Source organism: Myotis myotis, unplaced genomic scaffold (assembly GCF_014108235.1).
Source record: "Myotis myotis isolate mMyoMyo1 unplaced genomic scaffold, mMyoMyo1.p scaffold_m19_p_19, whole genome shotgun sequence".
NCBI lineage: Eukaryota > Metazoa > Chordata > Mammalia > Chiroptera > Vespertilionidae > Myotis > Myotis myotis.
In genome coordinates, this window is record NW_023416323.1 from 4,291,497 (window position 1) to 4,310,678 (window position 19,182).

The following is a 19,182-nucleotide window of genomic DNA, read 5'->3' on the forward strand; positions in this document are numbered from 1 at the left end:
ACAGTGCTTCTGGTTAGTGCCTGTCAGTTCCCAGCTAAAATCTCTATTTATCCCCCAGAGCAGGTCAGTCGGCCTGGAAGAGAGGACGGAGGGGGCCGGAGGACAGGACCCCTGGGTTCTAAGAGAGAAGGTGGTTGGGGACCCTGAGTCCTTGGTCTGAGGAAGGAGGAGGTTGGGGGGCTGGGCTTCTAGTCTGACGGAGGAGGGCGCTGGGGGGCATGGACGCCTGGGTCTGAGGGAGGAGGGAGCTGGTTGGCAGGGACACTCCTGAACAGGACGGTCTTCAGGCCGGGGCTGGAGCTCCTCGGCCTCCCCACCTGAAAAGCCTGTACGTGCTGCCCCCTGGTGGACGCGGAGATTGGGCCAGGCAAGGGACCCAGAGAAGGGAAGGCAGGGCAGAGGGACAGACCCAAATGCGAGCAGAGACAGAGACAGAGAGATATGGACAGAGAGACAGGTGGACACATACAGGGACAGAGAGACAGGTGGACGCATTCAGGGACAGAGAGACAGGGGGACGCATTCAGGGACAGAGATGAATAGGGGACAGAGAAGTAGGCAGACAGAGGATTGAGACCCTGGTTGAAAGAGAGTGGGGGAGAGAGGGAGAGGACATGGCGAGGGCCAAATCAGAGAGGGACAGGGAAAGATGGGGAGCAGAGGGAGGTGCCTGCAGACAGTGGGCAGAGAAGAGGGGTGACAGGGAGACCGTGGTAGGAGAGAGAGGGTCTGGGCTGGTGAAAAGGTAGACCGAGAGCCAGGAACCATGTGGACAGGACAGTGTGACAGAGGGGTGGCCGACAGATCTGAAGAAGGGAGAGGGGAGAAGGGGGAGACATACTGCAGAGGAAGCACAGGGGAGAGGAGACAGGTGGGCAGAGAAGCCAGGGCCCCAGCAGGCGAGTGGAATTCCCAGGACGGGGAGACTGTGGCCTGGCCGGTCGAGGGCTGAGGGTGTCCCAGAGGTGCAGCTTAGGAGTGAAGCTGGGACACAGGCTCCCCCGACTGGGTCTCTACCCGCCACCCCCGCCCGTCCCCCCACACGGCGGGCTGCCCGGCGGAGGCGACAGATTGAGCGATGAGACGCATTACGCACTTAATCCGCCTGATTGAATGTTTTGCTTTCGCCCAAATTGAAACATTAAACAACACGGGACGAGAAGAGGCGGCCGCAAATCACTCATGAAAGATTCATCTTCTCCCAGGCAGCCGCCACCGCCCGCCTCCTCCGCCACCCACCCCAGCCTGGAAGCCATGGGGTGGGGGTGGGGAGGGGCCCCAGCCCTCGTGGCCCAAGGAAGTTCTTCCTGCTGTCTGGCCTCCATCCCACCTGTGGAGGTGGACTCAGAAACTGGGACCCCATATTCCTGGACCAGCCTGGGCAGCATGACATTGTCCCTGCCCCTGCCCCTCTGAGGTGGGGGTCCCTTTTTGCCCCCTCTGGGGCCACATCTCCAGCTCCCTTCCTTGGAGCCCAAGACCTTGGGGCATGGAGGGGACTGCTCAGTGGATTTGGGGTGGGGAAAGGGAGGTCTGAGAGCATCCTCCCTGTGCAGGGCGTCTCCTTGGTGTCTGGATCCAGCGGTGGGGGTGGTATTTGGGGGGCGAGCCAGCGGGAGGTGGTCATGATGTCAGGACGGACGAGTGGAAATGGGGGGCAGGGGTGTGTGTGTTCTCTGCCACTCCAGAGCTCAGTGTGTCTGTCTTGCATGGGTGGCTGTACTTTCTGTCTCTCTCTCACGCTGCCTGCGCTGTAACTTGCTGTGACTGTGCCTGCCTCTCTGTGCCTCTGTGACCTGCGTGTGGCTGTAACTCCATGGGCCTGTGCATATCTGTCTGTCTGCCCGTGTGTCCGAGTGTAACTTTCTCTATGTACATCTGTGTGTACTATCTGTGTGTCTTTCAGGGTGTGACTGTGTGACTTCCTGTGTGTTCGTCTGTGTGTGCCTGTGCGCTGTTTGTCTGCCTGGGTTGTGCCCGTGTTGCTTGCTCTGGGTCTGACTGGGGCGTGCGTGTAGCTGTTCTGTGTCTGGGTCTGTTTTGTGCAGCCCCGTGTCTGTGTCTGTGTCGATCTCTCTGTCTCTGGGTGTCTATTTCTCTGTCCCTGACTGAGAGGGCACCTGCGGGGGCCAGAGGCAAGTCACCAGGAGAAGTGAAAGAGAGAGTAAGACAGGACAGTGGTGATGCCTGAGAGCAGGGGAGCAGGGAGCGTGAGCAGGAGCTGGGGGGGTGGGGGGCAGTAGTGGGCGCCACGGCCAGAGCCGGAGCGGGTGATCAATATTCGATTTAGGTTTTAATTCCGGGGCTTTCGGAGCCTGTCAGCCCTGATGTATGAGCTCACACCGGGCGGCCCAGCCAGCCACCCCACAGATGCCCATGGCCTGGTGGCCTGTCCTGGCCCCAGCTCCCTTGCCCCACAGGCAGCCCGGGACAGAGGAAGAGGAGCAAGGGGGCGCTGAGCTGAGCTGAGCGGGGCTGGGGAGGAGGCGCCTGTGAGAGGCAGAGGGAGGGGCTGCACATGCTCCTGTGCAGGCGTTTGGGAGTTCACAGGTGAAATCACACTTGGTCACTCACCCACCTGGTGTGCCTGCATTCGGCTCCTGCCTGCCCCTGCCAGGGGGAGATGGGAAGGGGACCCCAGGCCCTGTCCGCAGGGACCCTCAGAGGTCCTCCCTGCCTCAGGGACACCCTGCTAGGGTCCCACAGCCTGTCTGTTGGCACTGGTCACACAGTGCTCACACACATCCCCCTGCGCTCGCGCATAGCTGTGTGCACACAAACCCAGACACGTATCCACAGACATGCCCCTGGATCCACACACGTATGTGCACACACAAACCCTGACACACACATGTGTCCACACACATAACCCGGGGCACACAGACACAGGGATAAAGCTGCACATTAGGGGGAGGGGGGAGCAACTTGGGGAAACAGTGTTCCCGGAGGAGATAGTAAGAGAGAGACCCACGTAGTGACGGGGATGGGAGGAACACAGGCAGGAAAAGAGCAACAGAGAAAAACTCAGAGGAGAGACAGATGCAGAGAGAGGCCGGGAGGTTGCAGGGCGTCGGCCGGCCGGGCAGGGACCGGCGTGGGAGGGGGAGGGGCGCACTCCCTTCTCCAGTTGCCCCCCCAAACCCTGTCTCTCTCTCTCAGGAAGATGGATCCACCGCCCTCCCTGATGACAATGCTGTCTGCGCAAACTTTAATTAACACTTTGAGTTAATTAGTTCGAGATCATTTAGGAGTAAAATGTTTTTATTAGGGAGGCTGCGAGCCTGTTGATGGATGGGGCGCGATTCGCTCTTCCGCCCGCGGGGACAGCCGTAAACAGAAATCAATCAGGGGGCTCCCAACCCAGCCCCCCATGCCAGGCGCCCAGCCCCCGCTGCCTCCCGGACCCCAGGGTCCCGGCCCCGATCTTCTCCGCCCTCAGGACCCAGAGTTCGGGTCCCGAGTCCACTGCTCGCTCAGACCCCGGTCTCTGGACCCCGCAGGGAGTGGGAGGCCTGGCTCGCTCCCGCGGTGGCCGGAGCCCCCCCGCCTTCCCATCACCGTTGGGGGCTCCTGGGCCTCGCCTCCCAGCGCCCCTCAAATCCCTCCCAGGTCTGACCCCGCGCCCCGGGACGTTCCCTGGGGTGTGGCAGCGACTCAGTCCCGCGCCGCCGTCCCGGGTCGGCCTCCCCCGCCCCTCCCGCCGCGCTGACGGCTTCATCAGGTGTCCGGGGCGGGGGCGGGGCGGGCGGGGCGGGGGAGGCCCCGGGGCGGAGGGGGCGGAGGGGGCGGAGGGGGAGGAGGGGGCGGGAGTTCCGGGGCCGATAAATCTTCATCAGGAGGCGGCGGGGGGGCCATTAGGCGCTAATGGGAAGATGGAGGGGCCTGTCGGCCGCGCGGGCCGGGCCTCATTTGTCCTGCTTCCCGCTCCATTGGCCGCCACCCCGCCCCGCCCCGCCCCGCCGCAGCGCCCCGTTTCCGCTTCAGACCTTTGAGAGGGGTGCGGGGGGTGGGGTGTCCTGGGGGCATTTGAGGAGGACGGAGTGGGGTGCCGGGGCTGAGCTGGGAGAGGAGGGGGCCGAGTTTAGAACGCGGGCGCCGAGAGTGGAAAGCGGGCGGCGGGGGAGGAGCGCGCCCGGGGAAAGTAGCGCTCCCGGCGGGGGCGGGGGGCGGGGGCCGCGAGGGCGGTGCGGGCTGGAATTAGGGAGAAGGTCGGTCGGCGCCGGGGGCGGGGGCCCGGGAGGCGCGGGCGGCGTCCCTCGAGGCAGAAGCGCGGCCCCCGCCCGCCGCCGCCGCCGCCCGCTCCCGGACTCGCGCCCCCCGCGCGTCCACTCTGATTTCTCGGCCCATTTTTCTTCCTCTCCTGTCACTCCGGCGCTCGCCCTCCCGCCGCCGGCGGCCCCGCCGCGCTCTGCTTCCCGCGGGAACCCCGCCACCGCCACCGCCGCCCCGGGGGTGCAGCCGGCTCTGCGCCGCCGCGCCCCCGCTCGCCCCCCGCCTGCCCCCTCAGAGCCCGCCGGAACCACGTGTTCCAGGCCCGTGATCCCCAAATCTGTCCCCACGGAACGGACTGTCGGGGCAGAGGCCAAGCCTTGGGGACGGCATTGGGGCTGATTTAGCACTTCTGGGCCCAGCTCAGATTCCCCTAAAGAAGGCATCTAATACCCACAAAACAGGCATGCGAACCCCCACCCCTCCTCAGAAACCCCCAAGCCCACAGGAGAACCTAGGATCTGACCTTTACCGTGAGCTGGGTCACCCCAGACCATCAGAATATAACCCAGACTCAGAAACATCAGGGATGTACCCGCAACCCAGCCCAAGACACCCCAAAATGAGGACTTTAGGCCCTGCCACCATTTGCCTCAAAGCTCCAGCCCAAGACACTGATAGGATAAGGGAGATGGGCTCAGTCACCCCGACATAAGTGCCAGTAATTCCACAAGTCACCCCCAAATTAAGCACCTAAACTGGACCTTCCTCATTGAATCCTAAACAAACATCAGGACCCCAAGATAAATCACCTGTGACCTAGTCAAATGGGCTCTCAGCTTCTGTAACCCCACTCAGCATGTGACCTCCATTCTCAATAGAAACCAGGAAGTGGAACTGAAACTCAGTTACCCCTCAACTAGGCAACCCCAATCTTGATCTCCAGACCCAGTCAAGCTAAACTTAGAATCTGGGCCCCACCAGCTTAAGATCCCCAAACTAGACATCTGGTTCCCCAGACTAAGTTTCCACTAGTGGATCTCAATCTTCTGGCCCTTTAAATACAGTTCCTCATGTTGTGACCCAACCATAAAATTATTTTCGTTGCTACTTCATAACTGTAATATTGCTACTGTTATGAATCGTCATGTAAATATCTGATATGCAGGATGGTCTTAGGCGACCCCTGTGAAAGGGTCGTTCGACCGCCAAAGGGGTCCCGACCCGCAGGTTGAGAACCGCTGCACTAAACCAAGATCAGAACTCCCTCCACCCCCACAGCAGCAGCTACTCTGACATTAGTCATCTAGGTCTCTGCCATCACCCCCAAACCTTGCATCAGGAACCCCAGCATCAGCTGCCCTTAAAATACATATCTGAGCTCCGCCCCCCTCAGTCATCCTGTCAATAAGACTCAAACTCCCCAATAAGTGACCCTGAAGCTTAATGATACCCAAACTACACTCTGGTCCCCAAGCTTTAGTTACCCACACACTAACCATTAGGACCTCATAGGCTGTTACCCCCCTCAAAGTGGGCAAATCAAGTGAAGAGCCCCCACATCGGGCATCAGGAGCTGACCCCCAAGGTCAGCCATCCTAAGCCAAACTCTCAGAACCCCACAATCAGACTCAATCTCAGAATTTAGGGTGCCTGCCTCAAACGCCCCTGTAGTGTGTTGATGGTAACCCCTAAAAGCCCATGTTCTAAGCCGGGGCTTTATTGGAAAGGGTCTTGGCAGATGAATGAAGTGAAGGGTCTCCAACTGTCAATGACAATAGAAGCAATTGGGAGGAGATACATGATTATTTGGCATCTTGAGACTATAAGCAACTTGGACATACACAGGTATTTAGATGTGACTTTTGTCTGAAGATTAGTTTCCCTATCAGAAGAAGAAGCCTCCATTCTCATGACTAGGACGGGAGCCATGTGATGGCTCAATAAGGCATAAAACTAGAAAGAATACTTGACATCTTTAGCATGTAAGCAAATGGTGTCATGTGTTGATTTATGCTTCTATGTCCTTGCCAGAATAGCTGAAGAGAAAGTTGTGGTGCATATTCGGCAAGAGCCTAATTAAAAACATAGGATGGTGATCCAACAATCATGTCTTCTCTCAAAACTGTGGCCCGGGTGAAGGTTACAAGTAAACCAGCAATGCTGTCTTAGATAACACCTAACAATATTTAGTTCTCCTTGTTTAGTTCATTTCCAATTAAAAAAAAATAAACAAGACAGAACTGCACAGATTTAATGATCTGTGTAGGAAGTTTTTTCTGATGAGTTTCTTCATTAGATTTTTCTTGGCACCATTTGAAAATTTTTAAAAGTACTGACAAACTCATAATATTTTTCTATTTGAGAAAAAAAAAATAAAGATCAATGGAAAAAATATCATTGGGTAAGGATTATAAATAAATAAATAAACAGACAGACAGATAGATAAATGAAATGAAATGCAGCCCATCTCCCCACAGTAGGCATCTGGGTTCCCAGTTTTATCATCTGCAACAGCGCATTTTACCACCATAACCATTTGCCCCTGAAATAGACTGACTCGTAATCCTATTGTATCCGATAAAGGCATCTGAGCCCCCCAACTCCTGCAGGGCCAGAAGGCCCCCCCAGCTCATTTGTTGTGCCCCAGCCTCAATCCTCCCCACCTCTGGTATCTCTACCCCAGCGTCTGTGGCCTCCACACTCACATATGGAGATGCCCAGCCTTGAGAGCCATTGGTCTTCATGTCCTAGGCATCCCCAAGCTCCTCGAGTGGGCCCTGGGCCCTGGGGTCCTGACCTCCTGACTCCCTGCTTCAGTAACCCCTACCCCAGGCCACAATTGCTCAGAAGTCCACATTCATTCAGGTCCCCCATACTGGGGAGTGGGAACTCCCTGACTCAGTCATGTGACAGCTGTCTCAGACTCAGCTGCATTTGGAAGACACTGAGTCCCTGGGCTCTGCACCCCAAACTAGGGGACTGGAATGACAGCTCTGACCGCCTCAAACTAAAAAAGGCGCTCCTCAGTCCCATGGCCTCCAGCTGCATAGCCACACCCCCAGGCTCTGTGCCCTGAATTAGACAACTGGCCGCCATGTTGCCACACACTACACAGATTCCTGGCCTAATGCCCCAAACTAGACCCTGTACCATAATCTCTGTCATATGAAGTTAGGCTTCCACAGCCCCAGTCACACCATCCCAAACAGAGCATCAGACCCTCAGTATGAAAACATAAGCGGTCTCCACAACATCATGTCATCTCACATTGAGCCACTGGGCCCCCAGTTTGTGCTTCCCCAAACTAGACAACTGAGCTAGGCTGTCACCCCAAAATAGACTACCAGGACCCCAGTCTCTGAGAACCCACCAAGGTACCCACAGGACACAGACCAGTCCCCATCTCATTTCCTTCAAACCCACCAGAGTCCCCAATCTTTGTTACCTCATCACCCACAAATAGATAATGAGATCCCAATTCTGTCATCCCAAGCTACATGACTTGCCCCATAGTTTCTAAACTTAAACTGAATTATTATTCAAATAAATTGGCCCCAGACCCAGAGACAAGCAGTCAGTGCCATCTAAAACTGAAAGACTATATCCCCCACTATGTCACCCCAAAGCAGGGCCTTTGACATCTGGTCTCACCATCTGATCCCAGTCTCTGTCTTCTCAAATAGGACAAAAGGGCCCAGTCATGTCACCAAAACTAGAAAACAAGACTAACAGTTTCTGTCACACCATCTAGACAACTAGACCTACAGCCTGCCACCGCAAACATGACAATGGATGACTAAACTCTGCCACATCAAACTAGACAACCAGAACTCAAACGGTCTCCACAAGTTAGCAAGCTGAGCACCCAGTCCCTCACCCAGACTCCACAACCAAACCTCCAGTCTCAACCACTCTGCCACCCCCCCCCCCAAATGTCCTGGGATGCCAGTCTCTGTCCCACAAAACTAGACAATCAGACCTTAATCTCTGCCACCCTGAACACACTCTAAGATCTCAGTCATTATCCTAGCAAACTAGACCCATAATCTCTGATACCCCAGCCTCTATCCCCTCAAACTAGACAACAAGACCCGAGTCTGTCACCTCAAACACAGCCTGGGACCCCAGTCTCTGTCCTATAAAACTAGATAGCCAAATCTCCAATCTCTTTGCCCAAGTCCTCCTTGCTACCCATAGTTTGTTACTCAACACTTAACAACCAGGTCCCAGTCTGTCACCCCAAATATGTCCAGCACCCAGTCTCTGTCCCGTAATACTAGACAACCCAGGCCCCAGACTCTGCTACCCAAACAAGACAATGGTACCTCTAGGCTCTGTCACTCCACAGTGAGCAATAGATGCATAACATGTCACCTCAAACTAGAGACCTGGACCCACAGCCCCACTAACCTTCATCTTCTGGTCCCATTCATTCCAAAGCAGGCAAGCAAACTCCCATTCTAAGTCACCTAAAACTAGACCCTGTGACCCCAGTCATTTCTTCTCAAACTGGACAACCGATCCTTCATCTCTGCCATCACAAAGTAGACAACGATCTCCTGGTCTGTCACCCCAAACTCAACTTCCGAGTCTTTGTCAGCACAAGCCAAGTCCTGGGATCCCAGAACCCCTAGTCTCTGCCACCCCAATCTAGACAAATAAACCCCATTTTTTAAAAAATCCTCACCTGAGGAGAATATTTTTCCATTGATTTTTAGAGAGTGGAAGGGAGGGAGAGAGACACAGAGAGAGAAACATCAATGTGAGAGAGACACATCGATTAGTTGCCTATTGCATAAGCCCTGACTGGGGTTGGGGATTGATCCTTCAACTAAAGTATGTGCCCTTTACTGGAATCGAACCTGGGACCCTTCAGTCCACAGGTCGATACTCTAATCACTGAGCCAAATGGGCTAGGGCAACTCCCCACTTCTGATGTCCCAAATTAGCCATCTGGACACCCAGCTTCTGGGACTCCACACTAAACAAAGAAACCCATCGTCCTCTGAAATCTCAATCACAACCACATCGGTAATCTCTGCTCCCAAGCCCAACAGTAGGACTTAGTAGGTCTGTCACCTCAACTAGGAAACAGACCTGGAGTGTCTGTCACCTCAACCTAGCCCGGTGATCACCCACTGTCTCTCATCCCAAACCAAAGCTCTGAACCCCACTGTCATGCATCATCCCAAGCTAGATAACTAGTCCCTTGGTCTCTATAACCCCACGCAAGACAATTGGCCTTGTGTCTCTGGCATCCAAAATGAGACTACAAGTCTTAGACATCCCCATAGAGCCCACCAGACCCCCAATTTCTGTCACTACAAACTAGTAATTGAATGCTCAGTCTGGCATCTCAACCTTAAAATTTTGGTGTCTCATTCAGCAACTAGACTACCATTCTGTCACCCCAAAAGAGACTAGGCCCCAATTCTGATATCCCTAAAGAAGCTCGACTTTTGGTTACCCCAAACTAGACCATCAGACCCTCAGCCTGTCACCCCAAACTAGACCTTAGAATTCCATCCCCTGTCACCTCAACCTTGACAAGAATTGTAGTCTCTGACACCTCTAACAACTCCGTCCCTGTCATTCCCAACCAGAAAAAGAGTCCCTAATCTGTCACTTAAACTGAGAACTAGACCCACTGTGTTTTTCAGACCAAACTAGACAAGCAGATATTCCCCAAACTAAACAACACAATCCTCCCAGTCACTGTCACCTCACACTAGGCAATGAGACTCCCAATATCCGTTGTTCCAAATTATACAACAGGACCCCTGGGCTTTGTCACCACCAACTAGACAGTGTTGGTGCCTCCAGATCCCAATCAGGTTGCCTCCAGCCAAGGGGACACCCTACCATGTCATCCCAAACGAGGGCCCGGACTCCTAGCATCATCACTCCCAATTTGCCACCTAGACACCCAGGCCTCAAGAACCCCCTTCTCTGTCACCCCAAGCTAGATAAATGACCACCAGTCTGTCATCTCAAAGTTGGCAATAGATTCCCTATTTCTATTACCCCGAACCAGAAACTGGATTCTCAGCCCAAACAAGACAACCAGATGTCCCGTCTGACTGCCAAAAGGAGGTGCAGGCACTCCCTGGCTCTGACACGCCATACTGGACAACTGGATCCCTTGTCCTTGTCACACCAAACCAGGGCCCACAGGCTCTTTAATCATGAAGTTGACAGCCAGATCCCTAATCTGTCACTCCCAATCAGCCTCCATCACCAGAACTGACAACCAGACTTTTGGTCTGTCTCCTTGATGAGACACCAGGCCCCCAAAACAAACCTCTGAACCCCGGCGTCACTCAGGCAGGGATGGATGGGAAATGGTCCCTAGGCCTTGACAACCCTGCATGGAATCTTCCGGTCTCAGCATCTCAATAACTCAACATCAGAATCAGGGGCCTGTAGTCAGTCACCCCCAGATTAAGCTTCTGGACTGAGTCTCAGCCTCCCACTGGCCCCTGGCCCCAGGCTGCTGACCACTTGCCTCAGTGACCTCAGCTCCAGGGCCCTGGGCCCCCAGTCACCTCCAACCAGGCACCTGACCATACTCACTCCAGACCCAGCAGCCTAAACCGGATGCAGTGACCACCCGCCCGCCCCCCCCCCCCCCCCCCGCCCCCCGTGAGTGTAAAGACCTGGTCTTCCCCAGGAACACTGGTATGTGAATCAACAGACAAAATGCTCCCTGTTACCCCCAGATGGGGTTGGGGATGCTGGTCTCGCAGTAACCCAGGTGCCTGACTCTGGGCCTCAGGCACCCAGGGTCTCCTCTGCAGGACACATCCATTTCTGGCTCCCTCCTTGGAGGTCTGGATTCTGGAAGAAGCACGTTCCGCCCTCTGGTGGCTGCCACTGGAAGCGCGTCCCTGGTAGGACCAGTATGAACCCAGACACCCAGGCCTCCTGGTGTTTGCATCCTGCTGGAAGTCTGAAATGTGGGATGACCCTTTCCACTCTGCTCCCACGCAGGTCAGTCACCAAGTCCTCACTCTGTTCCTCCTGAATCCACCTTCTCTGTCTCTCCTCTACATTCCACGTACCTGCCTCATCTTCCCCAGCTTGGCTCATCCTCCCTGGTCTCCCTCCCTCCAGCCCATCCCCACATCACCCCGAAGGGGTATTTCTAATACTCACACTTAACCCTATCCCTTCCCTGCTCCTCAAAGCTCTTCCATGGCTTGCAGGTCCTGTGTGATCTGGTCCCCAACATCGTCTCCTAAGGCTGTCCCCTCACTCATGAGCACGGCCAACCTCAGGGCCTTTGCACTTGCTGGTCCTTCTGGCTGGAATACTCTTCCCCCAGACCTCCAAGAGGCAATCTCCTTTTCACTGCCCAGCGAGGCCCTGCCCTTCCTCAACTGCTCTCTAGTCTCACCCAACCCCGTTTTACTGGCTTCAGTCTGCGTACGACTGAGACTTCCCCGCTGCTGGTTGTCTGGCCCGGGTATTGCACCTTCCCACTGAATGTGAGTTCTGAGCGAGCAGGGCCTTGTCCATTTGCCACCCTGACGTTTCCCCAGCATCTTAGCCAGCGAGTCCAGTAGGAACAGAATCCGAGCCACAAGTGTAGCTTTACATATGCTACTTAATCAATTATGTAAAAGGAGAAAACAATTTAAACCAGTATATCTAAAGTATTATCCTTCCAACACATAACCAATATAAAAAATTGAGACATTTTACACTCTTGTCCTACTAAGTCCTTGAAATCTGTTGTTTTGCCCTCACAACATGTCTCAGTTTGGACCAGCCATGTTTCAAGTGCTCAATAGCCACACGTGGCTGGTGGCTCTCATGACTGACAGGATGCTGGGTCCTCCATATGCACTTGATAACATTTGCTGAATCAGTGATGAACCATGTGTTTTGGTGATGAGATACAATGTTGGAGAGGCCATGCCTCTGCTTAGAACCCTTCCCCTCAGCCCCTCCCGTGGCTCGTGTCCCTCAGGGCTCACCGAAAGTCACCTCCTCAGAGAGCCCTCCAGGACCAGCCCCATCTGAAGTAGCTTTCCAGGCCTTCTCTGTAACCTCACATTGCTGTCATATCTGTCTAATGCTTTCCCTACCAGGTGTTTCTCTTTTGTCAGTATTTCCACACGACAGTCCTCACATGACAATGAGAAGCAATTCCTGTCCCTTTCGTCTCAGAGTAAAACCAGAGCCTGCACTGAAGCCTGCAAGGCTCCCAAGTTTTTGTTTTTTAATTGATTTCAGAGAGGAAGGGAGAGGGAGAGGGAGAGGGAAACATCAATGATGAGAATCATTGATCGGCTGCCGCCTGCACGCCCCCTACTGGGGATGGAGCTGCAACCCAGGCATGTGCCCTTGACCAGAATCGAACCTAGGACCCTTCAGTCTGCAGGCCGACACTCTATCCACTGAGCCAAACCGCCTCGGGCAAGGCTCCCAATTTCCCCAGCTCAGCTGCTCCAGCCACCCCGGCCTCCTCTCCGATCCTCAGACCTCCAGAAACAGTCATCTCCAGGCCTTTGCACCAACTCCCTGCTTCCTCTGCCCAGAACATTCTCCCTCCCAAAGATCTGCAGCTGCTCCCTCATTCTATTTGGGTCTTCACTCCAGAACTTTATGCCCTTAACATAGCAGGCCCGGGGCTATTGTCCTTAGAGCTGCCTGCCTGCGTGTGGGCCCTTGGCTGGCAACTGGGAACTTGGACTTCAGGACAGTTCCCACCATTCCCTGAGGAGTGGCTCACGTGGCTGAACAGTTTGTGAAATGCTATTGTTTATGTGGAACACCCGCTTTCCTCCTGGGGGTCTGGAATTTTGGTCCATGTCAGACAGGGGACTTCCGTGGCCAGCCCCGGGGGAAAGCCTGGGCCCTGAGACTCTAGGGGTTTCCCTGGCAGACACTCCCCACACGCTGTCACAGGTCACTGCTGGGGGAAGGAGCACACCCTGTGTCTCCACTGAGACGACTCCAGGACACTTGTGCCCGGTTCCCTCTCCACTTCGCCCCATGTGTCTTTATCCTTTGCGATTTTGCTTTGTATCTTTTCACAATAAATCCCAGCTGTGTACCAAGTCTTCCCAGTGAATCATCGAACATGGGAGCCCTGGCACAGTCTCCCTTCCCAATTCTTTTCTCCTCCTTCCACTTACCACCACTGGCGATGCTCAAATATTTTAATTACTTATCCTGCCTATTATCTTCCCCGCACGGCAGGGCCCCTCTGCCTCAGTCTCTGAGGTGTCCCAGCATCACCCCACACAGACCCACAAAAAAACATCCAGGGAGAGTATGGTATGTGCTGAATGACAACTACAACAGCTTTATTTCCAAAGCTGGTTCCCTGGGCTTATGATGGGAAGGCAGCTGTTGGCTGGAGTAGCAGAGCTGTGCAGGCAGGGACAGGGATGGGCAGCTGGCTCTGGAGGCTGGCAGACCCCTCACACTGGCTCCATCTGCAGCTCTTCCCCATCCACGGCCTCAATCTGGTGGAAGGCGGCGTGGGAGCCAATGACCACAAGGGTGGCTCCTGCAGAAAAATGGACAGTTCAGGGCCTTGCTCCCTCTCCTGGTACCCACCTTCCACCCCCACTAGCCAGACCCTGTACTTACCCAGAACCCAGAAGACGGCTGAGCCTGCACCAGCCAGCCAGAAGAAGGGAAAGGAGACGGCTCCAGCCATAGCATACTGATGGGCTGGGCTCACCTCTCGGCCTGGGGGACAGACAGCATTGGGGCAGCTGCTCTCTCCCAGAGTAACCCCAAATGCCCCTCAACAGTCCAGTGGGAGCCTCAGGATCACCCAAACTCCTCAGGCCAAGGCCCTCCAAGTCCAGGCCAACCCGTGTCTCCAATGTCTTCACTGTGAGCACACCTTTCTCAGCCTTCCCCCTGCCTCCAACCCCACTTCCTCTGGGAAGCTCCCGGCTCCCACTCCCCCCAGACTAGGGCTCTCCTGCTCCAACCTGCTCTTATACAGACCAGGAGTCTCAAACTGGTGGCCCAAGGGCCAAGTCTGACCTGTAAACACACAATGTTCCCCAAGAATTTGACTTGAGGCTGACAGAGAAACCAAACTACTTCACGTAACAGCACAGACTTCTGGTTTCTTGGCAGTCTAGGACAGATGTGCAGGCCCCGGGGCGGCGGCAGATGACACCAGGCCGAGGCTGTGTTCCAGCCGCTCCCTCCATGCCCTGTCCTTGCCCACCATCCTCTCCACCGGCCCACCTTTGTCATGCACATAACCTGCAGACCCCTGTAGGACTACCCGCTTATCGGATCCCAACGCCTCCCTATCCCCACTCCAAACCTTGAGCACCCCCACCCAGGGACTCAGGCCCCTTTCTTCCTAAGGCCTCAGCTTCCCTCTCTGAGAAGTCTCAAGATTTTTCTGATCCCACCCTATGAGGCTGGACAGGGATGGGGACAGATCTAGGGCAGCGCAACGTCGCCACCTGGTGTCCAGTGTGTGTATCTACAGCTGGTGCTTTCCTCAAAGACTAAGTTTAAGGGACAGGAGCAGGTGGAGAGTGGGTTCCGGGTACCTCATCCTAGGTTTGGGGAATAAAAATGTGGGTGGCTGAGTCTGAGTGGAGCATCTGGTGCGTCTGAGATTTTAGGGTTTGGGGGGGTCTGGTGTCGATCTAGGCGTGGGCAGACTTGGGTTTGGGTTCTCAGGCTTTTGTTCCAAGAGACCAGGAGGCCCCTAGACTCTAGGGATCCATTTGCAGGGGATTTCTCACCAAAGAGTACGAGCTTGGACTGCAATGTGCGCAGATAGAGGATGTAACAGGCACCAAAGAAGACGGCCAGGGCCACCAGCAGCATGGGAGACGTAACCCTGCAGGAGGCGGGGAGGCATCGGTCAGGCAGTGGGGCTGGCCCAACCAGGGGGACCCGGACCTTACATCCGCGGATGGCGGCTATGTCCTTGAGGTCTGGCAAGTTCTGGTCACATTTGGTCAAACTGGACAGGCTGATTGGGAAGTAGGGACCAGACCTTTGGTGAGAGAGTGGCAGAGCTGGGCCTGGCCAGAGAGAAGATGGGCTGGCCGCTGAGGGCTGGGCCGACCAGCAAGACCTGGTGGGGGCGGGGCCTGGCCGGTGGGGGCGGGGCCTGGCCGGTGGGGGCGGGCCTGGCCGGTGCGGGCGGGCCTGGCCGGTGCGGGAGGGTCCGGGCGGGCGGGGCGGGGCCGGTCGCGGCCTGGCGGAGGGCACTCACACGCAGTACACGATGAGGCCGAGGAACACGAACACATAGTTGCTCTGGTAGTACTCCACGTTTCGTACGAGGCGCTGGCACAGCTCGCCCAGGTTGCGGGGCCGCGAGAAGCAGCGCTGGTCCACGAAGGCGCCCCAGGGCCGGATGGCGGCGCGGTGCCGCTCCAGCCACTCGCGGCCCACGCCGGAGGGGATCAGTTTCGGCAGCAGAGTCCTGGTGGGCGGGGCCAGGTCAGTGGGAGCGGAGCTGGAGGCCGGACCCCCCGCTGCCCCCCCCCAAGGCTGCGGAGGCCCAGACTCCGGGGTCCTGGGGGGTCAGGGTGCAAGGCTCCTGGACCCTAGGGGAAGGGGGCTGAGGGCCCAGACTCCACAGTCCTCGGAGAGGAGACCAGAGGCCCATACTTTAGTGTCTGGGGGCCTGGATTCCTGGGACCCGAGGGAGGAGGGGGACGGAGGGCCCGGGAGGGTCTCGATCAGGGGGGCTACAGCCGGCCTGCTCACGTGGCGCTCAGTCCTTCCGCCTCGGCATCCTTCTGCTGGTCCTTCTCGGCTGCCATGTCTGCGTCGTGAAGGGTAGAACCGCTGTAACGAGTCCTGGGTCCTGCGGACCCCGCCGGCCCCTCGGGAGCCGGGCCCCACCCAGCAGAGCCTACGTGGCGCCGTTCGGGACTGGAATTCTGTCGCTAAGCATTGTGGGAGTTGTAGTTCTGTTGGTGTCGGGGAGGGTGGACGCCGTGATGGTGGTCCCAAAACATCTTGGGAAATGTAGTTGCGTAAAGTGACGACGAGCGCCTCTGGGCATTGTGGGAGTTGTAGTTCCAGAAGTCGCGCGTGTGGCGTCGGGAAGATTGTCACTAGTGGCCATTAAGGGAGCTCTAAGGCAGAAGCAGGTGCTATGTACAATGGGGACCGTGAATGCTGTCGTTCTGGCTCTAGAGGACATACGAAACACTTGGAGACTTCATAAAAACACTGATTCAGCAGATCTGGGGTGAGGCCCATTTATCTGATTTTTACAAGTTCTTGGGTGATGCTGATGTTACTGGTGCATGGACCGCGTTTTGAACAGTGAGACTGTAGAGAATTCATGGGAATCTTATTACTTCCTTCCTCAAGAGGCAGAGACTAGTGAGAGGGCCATGGTTGCTGGAAGGAGTATCTGAGGTGGGGAGCAAAACTTCCCCCACCACCCTTGGGCTCCCAAAGATGAATGGTTTAGGACTAGGAATCACAGGGACACCCCCTCCACCACCACCCCCTCCGTGAGTAGGAAGAGGGAAGTTGGGAAAGGGAAAAGGTTGAAATTTTTAAAAAGGGAGTTGTTATAACCAAAAGAGCTGAGTGAGAGGTGAAAATCAGGTTGTGTTGACCTCATCAGCTCCCTGAACCTCAGTGCATTCACCTGGACAATGAGGATCCTGACAGTACCCGCACCCAACGGGGTTGTGATAGTTCAGTTACATGGTCCATGTAAAGTGTTTGAGTCTTCAGTGAATGGTAGGGGATGTTATTGCTCCTATAGCATCATGCATGTTATGATTATGTCTAGAGTTCAGCCTTCTCAAATTTAACAGTAAGATATTAAGGGCTGCGGACCCCTTGGATATCCCAAAATCGGAGACCTGGGCCTTTCTTTTCCCTAGTTCCCACATCCGTGTGTCTCTCAGTCTTTGCCCCTACCCTGCCTCTGAGTGAGTTGTGGGAAAATGACTGGCATTCTAAAGGGTGCACAAAACAGCCTCAGAATGTGTGTGAAGTGCCAGGAAGCCTAGACTGAGGGCCTCATTTTCCAAGGCTGGATTCCCATGTGGGACATCCAGGTGACTCTTAACCCCAATTCTTTTTTTTATTTTTTATTTTAATATATTTTATTGATTTTTTACAGAGAGGAAGGGAGAGAGATAGAGAGCTAGAAACATCGATGAGAGAGAAACATCGATCAGCTGCCTCCTGCACATCTCCTACTGGGGATGTGCCCGCAACCCAGGTACATGTCCTTGACCGGAATCGAACCTGGGACCTTTCAGTCCGCAGGCTGACGCTCTATCCACTGAGCCAAACCGGTTTCGGCAGCCCCAATTCTTGTTTTCCAAGGTCCACATCCCTTTTGGGTTTGGGCTTTGAAGTGGCAAAGAGCCAGTCAGCTGGGGAATAAGACACAAACTTCACAGGATCAATTTGGCATGGGTACAGGGTGATCTGGGGAGGCAGGAAGTGATTGCACCCTAAGGGGCCTCTACCCATGCTCTCACCCAGGAGGAGCTGGGAGAAGGGTGTTGGAGGGCACTCCCAGGAGGTGGGGGACATCCTTCTGCCTCAGGGACTAGTGGAGCAATAGGAAGGGAGGCCCCTGAGCAGGGTCCGAACCTGCAGCTGAAGGAGCCACGCTGTGAAGACCTGATTGGCTGTTACTGTTTATCAGGCCCAGCTTTGGGCCGAATCTTACTCAGGTTTCCCACTTGGCTTCAAGAAATCAAAGGAGGACAGTGAGTGCACACTTAGCCCAGAGTGTTAATGGGGCAGCAGCACCCGAGTTCAAAGCGGTGGGGGCAGCAGGGGTCACCAGTGAAAGAGGCCCCAAGAGGAAGATAAATACTGGGGAGCAGAGAGTTGGAGGCAGAGGTCCAGAGTAGCCCTTTGCCAACCTGGGGAAACTTGGATTTGACTTTTGTTATGAGCTGTTGGGTGGCCTTACAGGAACTCAGTGAAAGTGATTGTACTCCATAACCCACCAGCACTTGCTCTGAGCAGACATAATGGGCAGAGGCCTGAGGTGCTGAACACATGGGCCATGGACGGTGGTGGGGTCCAGAGGCCAGGACATTGTTGGTGAGGCCTCTGAGCAAAGCATGGGAGGAACTTTGAATCAAACTTTGAATCAAGGGTTTGGGGAGATGGGGCCTTGTCCCAGGGGCAGTGTGGAAGAGGAGACCCCTGAAACAGGTATTGTAGGAGACGGGGCCCCAAGGCAGAGAGAGAGATTGTGAAAGATGGGAGAATCCCGGAGACAAGGGGATACTGGGCGATCGGGTCCTTGAGAGAGGGGGCCTATGGCAGGGGGCCCCGAATTAGGGGGATGGTGGGAGATGAGGGGGTTGCCTGAGAAGACTGTGGGAGGTGGGCCTTGGCCCCACAAGCCTCTAGCCCAAGGTCTCCTTCCTGCCTCTTGGATCCTCCGAGGAAGAAGAGCTGGGAGGGTGAGAAGACCTTAGTACAGATAATCAGAAACCTGGGTTATATCCCTGCTGTGTGACCTCAAGAAAGTCCCTCCCCTCTCTGGGCCTCTGACTGCCCCCATCTCTGGGAGCATTTCTTACCTGGTACCTGATGAACAAAGTAGTTTCTGCAGCCTCCCTAGGAAAGGTCCAGGCTCATGCAACCCCACCCCTCAGATTCAGGCACTCCTTCAGCATTGTTTGTGCAGTGCACATGTGCACACACTCACTCACACTTGTGAACTCAGCATCCTGGCCCCAGCCCCTCCTCTGACTCACTCCTCCGGGCTGTGTTAGAAAGGCTGCCTCAGGGAAGTGGTATACCTGCCCAACCAGAATGGCTAAAATTCAAAAGACTGGCTATATCAAGTGTTGACAAGGATGTGGAGCAAATGGAACTTTCATGCACGATTGTAATGCAAAATGGCGCAAGAGCTTTGGGAAAGGTCTGTTTCAATTAAAGCTAAACAGAGTCTACACCAGCCGTGGGCAAACTACGGCCCGCCGGATCCTGCCCGTTTGAAATGAATAAAACTAAAAA

At 55.4% G+C, this 19,182-nt stretch overlaps 1 protein-coding gene across 1 annotated transcript; it reads right to left on the reverse strand.

Annotated features, from left to right (window-relative positions):
• Positions 1-13,498: 13,498 nt before the first annotated feature.
• On the reverse strand, positions 13,499-16,110 carry RABAC1 (Rab acceptor 1). The gene is made up of 5 exons (XM_036346623.1): positions 15,928-16,110; positions 15,428-15,640; positions 14,949-15,046; positions 13,816-13,917; positions 13,499-13,732 (listed from the first exon to the last, which is right to left on the reverse strand). The coding sequence occupies exons 1-5, from the start codon at positions 15,981-15,983 to the stop codon at positions 13,644-13,646; spliced, it is 558 nt and encodes a 185-aa protein (XP_036202516.1). The 5' UTR covers positions 15,984-16,110; the 3' UTR covers positions 13,499-13,643.
• Between the last annotated feature and the right edge of the window lie 3,072 nt (positions 16,111-19,182).